General features: G+C 42.9%; 1 protein-coding gene across 2 annotated transcripts; it reads left to right on the top strand.

The window, feature by feature from the left end:
- The first annotated feature begins 3,694 nt into the window (after positions 1-3,694).
- Positions 3,695-8,709, top strand: LOC137341574 (troponin I, slow skeletal muscle-like). 2 transcript variants are annotated; one of them, XM_068004787.1, is made up of 7 exons: positions 3,695-3,737; positions 4,754-4,795; positions 4,900-5,031; positions 6,234-6,323; positions 6,422-6,598; positions 8,225-8,319; positions 8,436-8,709. In XM_068004787.1, exons 3-7 carry the CDS (start codon positions 4,906-4,908, stop codon positions 8,437-8,439), a joined length of 492 nt encoding a protein of 163 aa, XP_067860888.1. In that variant the 5' UTR covers positions 3,695-3,737; positions 4,754-4,795; positions 4,900-4,905; the 3' UTR covers positions 8,440-8,709. The 2 variants fall into 2 exon arrangements, with proteins under 2 accessions (XP_067860888.1, XP_067860889.1); XM_068004788.1 differs by having other exon boundaries at positions 8,225-8,344.
- The last annotated feature ends 754 nt before the right edge of the window (positions 8,710-9,463 follow it).

Genomic DNA, 9,463 nt, shown 5'->3' with positions numbered 1-9,463 from the left:
GAATGGTTTTGATAGAGTAAATAAGGAGAAACTGTTACCAGTGACACAAGAGTCGGTAACCAAAGGACACAGATTTAAGGTGATCGGTAAAAGAGCTGGAGGTGACATGAGGAAACATTTTTTTATGCAGCGAGCTGAAATGATCTGGAATGCACTTCCTGAAAGGGTGGTGGAAGCAGATTCAATAATAACTTTCAGAAGGGAATGAGATAAATACTTGAAGAGAAAAAATGTACAGGGCTATGGGGAAAGAGCAGGGTAATGGGACTAATTGGATAGCTCTTCCAAAGAGCCAGCACAGGCACGATAGGCCGAATGGCCTCCCCCCGTGCTGTACCTCCAATGATCCCATGATACTAGGGCGTCTGCACTGTTTCTTCAATGTGCAGTTTTTTTTTATTTCAAAGTATACTTTATATCATAGAATTTAAAGATATACACAGTTTAATGTAAATATCAGAATTCCAAACCAGTACACTTCAAACCAATATATTACAAATCATACACAATGCGATCTCAATATTACAATTCAAACACAGTATATTTCTTATGATTCATGGTGTACAATACAAGGTGGGTTGGCCCTACACGGTGGCCTTTCCCCATAGGGCCTGGAAGACCAGCAGGTCTCGGGTGGACCAAAGGGCCTCCTTCACCGAGGTGATATCTGTCTCAGTGTGTGTCCCGGGGAACAGCCCATAGAGCACAGTATCCTGTGCTACCGAACTGTTTGAGATGAACTAGGACAGATACCAACGCATCTCTCTCCACACCCTCTGCGCGAAGGGGCAGCCCATCAGAAGGTGGACGATGGTCTCCTCCCCGCCTCAGCCTTGAGGGCATCTCGTGGTGGTGCTGAGATTCCGTGCGTTTTGGAAGGACTGCACTGGGAGAGCCTTTCTCACCACCATCCAGGCTACATCCTGGTGCTTCTTTGTCAGTTCTGGGGATGAAACGTTCTGCCAAATGGCATCGACCATCTGGTCAGGGAAAAACCCGACCGAGTCCACCCCCTCCTTTCCTAGCAGGACTCTCAGAACGTGCCGACCATTGTCTGATGATCTTGTGGTCAAAAGGGTTCCTCCTTAGGAGCTTCTCCACCTGGAACAGGTGGGGGGAACACGGTCCAGCTGGACGGGATATCCTGCGTCTGCTCGGCCAGCGTGGCCAAACCCAGCCTTCTCAGTGTGTTGGACAGGTATAAGCTCAGCATGTAGTGACGCTTGGGAGTCGATTTTGCAATGGTGGCAGGTTGGCAGCGGAAGGGGTGGTGGGGTGAGGGTGCATGTGACAAACCCGCATGAACAAAACTTACCTTTTCCGACGCGATGGCATGTTGATTGCTGATGATTAACTCCTCTCCGGGTTTTGTGCCCGGCAGTCAGCCTGATTGATAGGCTGGCTGCCATCAGGAGCTGCAACACGAGGCGGGGGGGGGAGAAAGAGACGTCATCCGGCGTTGAAATGGAAGACTGGGGTGGGGGAGAGTGGAAGATCCGGGGGGAGAATGGAAGATCGAGCGGGAGAGGGGAAGATCGGGGGGGAGAGGGGAAGATCGGGAGAACATCGGGGGGGGGGTGAAGAGGGGGACATCTAAGAGGGAGATATCGGACTTCGGAGCAGGGTGCAAAGGTAGGTTCATTTTGTGTTTTAACTTTCTTCTATGGTGTTTTGTGTAATTTATTTAGTTTCTTTTTCCCTGATCTGGTCCTTCACGCCTGGTTTCACGCCAGACGTGAATCAGAAGCGGTGGGCAAGCCGCCCAGGTAAGTTAAAAATCATTACAATTACTTCATCTGTCACAGGTAAAGTGCCTTAAGTACCTCAATGAGGTACATTTGGCTCTTTAACTGTCATCCCGCTGGCTTTAATTGTCGGCGGGACTTCCATTTACGGGTAGCCCGCGCGCACACAGGTGGGTCCCTGGGAAACTCGGAAGTCGGCGGGTTGGAGCCGGCTTCCGAACCCGAACAGCATTTCCGCGATTTTTGGAGTCCCTCCCGCCCCCAACGCACAATTGCCCCCTAAAATTGAGCCCTTGGTATTTGTGTACTGGGGCTCTGCACACATCCTGAGGCAGCCACACACAAAGGTGACCATCAGGATCAGAGTGGCATTGGGGACGCTCCTCCCCACTTTGTCTGGGGGTTGTACATGGTGACCCTGCGGACGGGTTCTACCTTGGACCTCCAGACAAAGTGGAAGATAGCATGGGTGATTGTGACAGCGGAGTTGTGGTGAATGGGCCAGACCCTGGCCACGTAGACCAACACTGCGAGTACCTGACATCGAACACATAGGAAGCCTCAGGCCTCAGGTCTCTGCTTCAATTACAGGATTCCTATGCCTGAAGTGCTGCAGTCCCACTGTTTCACAAAGGTGATGCCCTTTTAAGGCATGTTGTGGTTTAAGTCTTTGGTTTACTATAAAAATTGTGAACTCAAGCAGTCAATACTGCACGAACAACCGTTGACAGAAAATCCACAACATACATTTTTAAAAGAGTAAAGGCAATGGCCAAACATTGTTAATTTATTCCAACCCACAATAAGTGCACTCATTCCTCTTACCTTGAAAGGTCATATATGAAACTGTATAGTTTTTGATTACTCCATGGCACAGTATTTTGAAACTAGGCTGGGCTTTATAAATAGAGGCATAGAGTACAAAGGCAAGGAAGTCATGATGAACCTTTATAAAATGCTGGTTCGTCCACAACTGGAGTATTGTGTCCAGTTCTGGGCACCACACTTTAGGAAAGATGTGATGCCTTAGAGAGGATGCAGAAAAGATTTACTGGAACGATTCCAGGGATGAGGGACTTTAGGTACGTGGATAGACTGGAGAAGCTGGGGTTGTTCTTCTTGGAACAGAGAAAATTGGGAGGAGATTTGATAGAGGTATTTAAAATCATGAAGGGTCGAGACAGAATAGATAGAAAGAAACTGTTCCCATTGGTGGAAGGGTCAAGAACCAAAGGACATAGATTTTAGGTGATTGGCAAAAGAACCAAAGGTGACATGAGGAAAACCTTTTTTATGCAGCGGGTGGTTATGATCTGGAATGCACTGCCGGGGGGTTGGTGGAGGCAGATTCAATCATGGCCTTCAAAAGGGAACTGGATAAGTACTTGAAAGTAAAAAATTTGCAGGGCTACAGGGATAGGGCGGGGGAGTGGAACTAGCTGGATTGCTCTTGCATAGAGTTGGCACGGACTCGATGGGCCAAATGGCCTCCTTCCGTGCTGTAATCTTTCTATGATTCTATTTTATGTCCAAATCACAATAAAGTTGAGCAATAAAATAAAGTTGTCAACAGGAATGTAAGAGAATAGGATTGCCCTTAAATTTAAAATATATTTGGAATGCTACTATTTTCTAATTGTTATGATGTTCCCTCTAACACACTTATTTTCTCTTTCTCTCTCTCTCTCTCTTTCAGAGATGAGGTAAGCAGTTTAATAGACCTGGAGTTATGTTTCTATGGCTGTTGTATTTGAGATTGGTCACATTTTGTTACTTATGATTTAATATTTGTGCCAATTTTGACTATCTGCAAGTTTTCCAACAATTAGATCTTTAATATTTTAGCAGTATGAAGACAAAGTTATTGAGGAAACGGAAGAGACCGAAGAAGTAAATGAGCCAGAGCCAGAGCCAGAGCCAGAGCCACCAAAACCAGCACCTCCCACGCAAGTTGCTCCACCGCCAAAAGCTCAGAATGAGCCAAATGCTAAGGTATGCAGTCAGTTTCCTCAAGCTCCCCCTCAACAAAGGAGTTTTGCTATTTCCACTCATTTTCTATTTCCCTACAATTTTCATTCCACTGTATTTAAGAGGAAATTACTTATTTAGTGAATGCATGTATCTAATATGCAAAAGTCTGTAAATCTCACACGAATTCTGAAAAAATATAATTGTAACTAGATCTGTCATAGAAGTGTGAACAGTGAGCTTTATCTATGTTAAAGATGTAATAAATACAATCTTTCTCCAGGCAGCCCTGCTGGCGCTGTGCAGTAGTATTTACACAGTGTAGTGTGGTAATAGCATACTACCACACTGCACTGGGTGTAGCTTTTCGTCCTGTGATTCGATACATGAGGAATTGTCAATCTCAGACTAGGTTTTGGGTTCGGAAGTACCTATATGTTTTTGATACAATTTATCAATATTTAATTTATAATGGCTTACATATTGCCAGTCTGCTTTTTGCCAAAAAAAATAGTTTGACTTCCTGACAGCAAAAGTTGGGAAATATATTACAACTAAATGTCTCCAGTTTAAACATTATCATGGAATAGTATTTGGGTTTTAATTCATCCCAAAATGATGAAATAAAAATACAGACAAATTTACTAAATTTATATTTTTAACATGCCACATTAATAATGCTAAGTCAGGTCACAAGTAGATGCATATGAAAGTATTTTATATATTTTCATACTTCTACAGGCCATTGTTTCTGAATGCTATAAGTTGGAAAGTTCAATTATTTTGTTGTATTCACAATTTTGTTGTTTTTGTTTTGTATCATAGGGATATATGAGTAAATTCACTGATCACATGCTCACAGCTGAAAGGAGTGCAGGTTGAAGAATCAGTGCTACAGTTTGATAGTTCTGTCTGAATTGCATTTCCTTCAAGTGTGGCTCCTCATTGGGAATGTATAATCAGATGTATTTACCCAATAATGTAAAGTCTTAACAGCATTGAAATAACCAGCTCTTGTTTGCTTTTATTGTCAATAACAGAAAAGTTGTAAGATCTCAGCGTCACGCAAACTCCACCTTAAGGTGAGGTAAATTTTTTGTTTCCTAGTTTATTATTCAGAAGATATTTTTAAAAGCTTAGTCTTGCATTATTATTACATTTTGAGTTAATAACAGTGTTTACACAGATCCTAATGCTGGGCAAAGCCAAAGATGACCTAGAAAAAGAAATAGTTGATCGAAATGAAGACAAGGAAAAATTCCTTGCAGAGCGTATACCCCCTCTCAACTTCAATGGCCTTTCTCTTACTGACTTGCAAGTAAGGCCGCTTTGTACTGTATTTGAAATGCTTAAAATTTACAATATATTAAATTTTGTTTAACATTAGTAGGGTCTGTTTGTTTTTCCTGGGCCTTCAAATGTACAAACATCTCAGTTTTTGACACTCTAGGGAGAATTTTGACTCCCGTGCGGAAAGTGGTGGATTATGCAGGCTGTCCGCCTGGGATCTGCAGTGGGAGGTCCGGTCCATTTTAACGGCAAGGCCTCATAACCATTTTTCCGACCAGCTATCCGACCAAGCTGGAAGTCCAGAGGCAGCTTGCCGAAATTTAGGTGGTCCACAGGCTGCCAAGCTGGCAGTCAGGTAGGTTGCGGAGGGGGTGGGTTCATGGGTCGGAAGGGGGATGGGAGCCCGGGGCAGCAGCAGCCAAAACTTTCTTTGTGGGGCCCTGCCTCTCATTGCCGCACAAAGATAAGATTTAAACATTCCTGATGGGGCCTCTGCTGGGTATCCGCCACATTTTACTGAGTGGAGTGTATGCGTTGGACTCTCCATTCAGGCAGTTAAAATTACACAGGCTCCTAATGATATCATAGGACACTGATTTACATTTATTCATGAGGCTCCCGCCTGAATCAGCTGGGGCCCCTCAACCGCCCAAGATGGCCACGTTAAAATGGCCATGGGGCAGGAAAGGAGCGGTAAATACACCGCTTGGATTTTAACTCCTGTTCCACTGGGTGGAGGGAGTTAAAATTGCCCCTATGCTATTTTTGACAGAGGCATGTCCACCCTGAGTTATGATAGATTAATGAGAATATAAATGTTACTTTCAGTAGGGGTATTGAATTAAATGGTTATGGAAAAAAACGGAGAAGGTTAAGAGGTAACCTGGTAAATGTCTTCAAGATTATGAAAGGTTATGACAAGATAAACAGTGATAGATTGTTTCCACTGGTTGATAAGGCAGTAACAAAAGGGCACAACTTTAAGATAATCATAAAAAAAGAATGAAAGGGGATGTTAGAAAAGCTTCTTCGCAGCAAGTGTGGTTCGAAAGTGGAATTCTCTGCCACAAACCAATGCTGAAGCAGAGTTCATAAGTACTTTTAAAAGGGAATTGGGCAGTTGGTTGACAAGGATGATATTAACAGTAATGGGGAACGATAATGAGAGTAGGATTAGACTAGGTGACGCATGTGGAGATACTGACCAGAACTAAACTTTTATTATTGCAGAATTTGTGCAAAGAGCTTCATCAAAAAATTGAGATTGTTGATGAAGAAAGATATGACTTTGAATTCAAAGCTAACAAGAACAGCTCTGAGGTACATGACAAATTTGAGATTTTTATCTCTGCATCTTTGCATCATTAAACTATGGCAACATCAGCTTTAATATTTTGCATACATTCTTCTGTCAACAGATTCACGATCTGTCCCTGAAAATTCTTGACCTTAGAGGAAAGTTTAAGCGACCCACTTTGCGTAGGGTCCGTGTTTCTGCTGATGCTATGCTGCGTGCCTTGTTGGGATCCAAGCACAAAGTATCTATGGATCTGAGAGCCAACCTGAAGTCAGTCAAAAAGGATGACACAGAAAAGGTAATAATGAAATAATACCTCGCACTTTTCTGTATTTCCATGTTGGCCATTTCTCGGGATTTCATTATGTTTGAAATCTGTTTCAACAGTTATATTAATCTTTGCGATGAAAATATTGAGATGTTAATTTGAAATAATTCTTTACTCAGATAATCATTAGGCTTAAAAATTCCACTTGTATCAATATAAATGCAGAAGTTAAATAAATACAGTAATTGTGTTGGAAAGTCCCACAGTAATTGTCACACTTTCTGCAGGGCATAAACACATAATTGTCGGAAGGTATGTTCTTTGTTGTGAGGATTAGCTCCCCTAATCACCTTTGGATATAGAAAGCTTTAAACAACTTAGAGGTTTTGTCAGATTTCAAATACACTAGACTGACAGGCTGGATTCAGTCAAATATTGATTTGTTTATTGGGTCAAATAACTCCATTCTTGCAGTATTTTTCCAACAGCTTTACAGGCCTTGTTCAATCTCAGTTGCCTTGTTATAAGAACCCAAACTTGTAGGGGTAGAAATTTGTCTCGGGCTGCAGAGCTAAATGGGCAGTGTCGCATCAGCCATCTGTTATAGGCCCTGCTCAATATTCAGTTTTATTGAAGGCAGTGGGACTGAATATCGGGCAGGGAGTATAACAGGCGGCCGATTGATTATTAGTCGGGGAGTATAACAGACGGCCGATTGAATATCAGTCGGGGAGTATAACAGGCAGCCGATTGAATATCAGACGGGGAGTATAACAGGCGGCCGATTGAATATCAGACAGGGAGTATAACCGGCGGCCGATTGAATATCGGGGGGAGGGGGGGAGTGTAACAGGCGGCCGATTGAATATCAGACAGGCAGTATAACAGGCGGCTGATTGAATATCAAGGGGGGGAGTATAACAGGTGGCCAATTGAATATCAGTCGGGGAGTATAACAGGTGGCTGATTGAATATCGGGGGGGGGGGAATATAACAGACGGCCGATTGAATACAAGGGGGGAGTATAACAGGCAGCCGATTGAATATCGGGGGGGAGTATAACAGGCGGCCGATTGAATATCGGGGGGGAGTATAACAGGCGGCCGATTGAATATCGGGGGGGGGAGTATAACAGGCGGCCGATTGAATATCGGGGGGGAGTATAACAGGCGGCTGATTGAATATCGGCGGGGGGAGTATAACAGGTGGCTGATTGAATATCGGGGGAGGAGTATAACAGGCGGCCGATTGAATATCGGGGGGGGAGTATAACAGGCGGCTGATTGAATATCAGGGGGGGAGTATAACAGGCGGCCGATTGAATATCGGGGGGGAGTATAACAGGCGGCCGATTGAATATCGGGGGGGGAGTATAACAGGCGGCTGATTGAATATCGGGGGGGGGCGAGTATAACAGGCGGCCGATTGAATATCAGGGGGGGGAGTATAACAGGCGGCCGATTGAATATCGGGGGGGTGGTATAACAAGCGGCCGATTGAATATCGGGGGGGGTGGGGGGGGGGAGTATAACAGCTGACTGATCCAATACCATCCGTTTAGCTCTACAGCCCGAGACAAATTTCTTTTTTTTGTAGCTCGATTATAAACAACTATCCTGTATTCTGAATTTGTGCCATTTTGCAAACTCTCAACAGGAACGTAATGTAGAAGTGAGTGACTGGCGTAAGAATGTGGAGGCCAAGTCAGGCATGGAGGGCAGAAAGAAGATGTTTGATACTTCTGGCGCCCAGTGAGTGTTGCCGGATTCTAAACATGTAATGGATTCAATATCAAGAATGTGATTTCATTTAATTTTGACCTGAGAAAATTGATTAATGTTGGGCATTGTCATATGTTTTTCTACAGGTAATCCATGTGGGATATTTCAAGTTGTGTGAAAGTGTTTGCTGGTTGCTTTACTTTCAACTCTGCAGTACCTGGAATCTCACATCTACACATATAGTCAAATATTTTAATAATAGTAGTCACATTTACAACCACCTCCTGAGATTCATGTACAGTATTAGACATTTTGAATTTTTGGTGATTATAAATACTAAATGATAAATCTTGACAAGATATGTTAAAAATGACTTGCTGTCTTGCTACTGAAAATGAGCAGTAAAATATTTGCTTATAACTGGGTAATGTCACTGTTGCGTTTTTATTATTGGACTTTTAATTTCTTAAACATCAGCTGTCAGTTATTTGTTCTAAGAACTGCACTCAATACTCTGATATTGTGTGCAGAGTTTAAGAAATCTCCCACTGAATACTGATAACTAAGTGAATGTTATAGGTACAGATTGGTGGAAGGTTAATTAGAGTATAATGTTTCACCTGTGGCAATTATTAAAGAATTTTATTTGTTGCATTACAAGCAATAAATTTCCACACCAAGGAAAGACTATAATTTTTATCAGACACAACAATAATGATTGTTAAAATTAAAGGACAACTCTGCTGTAGGAAAAAGAATCATAAACACACAGTCTACCTGTCAGGAGATGTTTAATGTTTTAACTGGACTGGATACTGAGTTTTTCTGGCTTGGATCAACATCTGAGACTAGATCCTTCCATTCTACATGATTTGCTGATCCTCACTCATAGATATCTTACTGATATCAGTGGAGCAACTCCCAGCACAAAGGGGAGACCTGAAACTGTCGATCTCCATTGGAATAGGGCAGAGCAGACACAATATTGAATATTATCCTACATGTATCTAGACTCCAAGGCACGAGCAACATGAACCTTCTTTGGAGACCTTTTCTATTTATGAAAGGCTACAATAATCCAGTCGTACTCCGTTGTTTCTGCCTCCAATTCTCTCTCCTCTCCTGAAGTCAGTGACTCAAACTGGGGTATGGTTCCATGGCGCCAGAGGCCTTT

Source organism: Heptranchias perlo, chromosome 24 (genome assembly GCF_035084215.1).
Source record: "Heptranchias perlo isolate sHepPer1 chromosome 24, sHepPer1.hap1, whole genome shotgun sequence".
Taxonomy (NCBI): domain Eukaryota; kingdom Metazoa; phylum Chordata; class Chondrichthyes; order Hexanchiformes; family Hexanchidae; genus Heptranchias; species Heptranchias perlo.
This window is presented reverse-complemented; position numbering and strand designations above follow the sequence as displayed.

What these genes read in the sequence shown, in the direction of transcription:
- LOC137341574 (XM_068004787.1), top strand. Translation starts at nt 4,906, where the DNA reads ATGCTGGGCAAAGCCAAAGATGACCTAGAAAAAGAAATAGTTGATCGA. An exon ending in CTAACAAGAACAGCTCTGAG is followed by an intron (nt 6,324 to 6,421) that starts GTACATGACAAA and finishes TTCTGTCAACAG; the next exon opens with ATTCACGATCTGTCCCTGAA. An exon ending in AAAAGGATGACACAGAAAAG is followed by an intron (nt 6,599 to 8,224) that starts GTAATAATGAAA and finishes AACTCTCAACAG; the next exon opens with GAACGTAATGTAGAAGTGAG.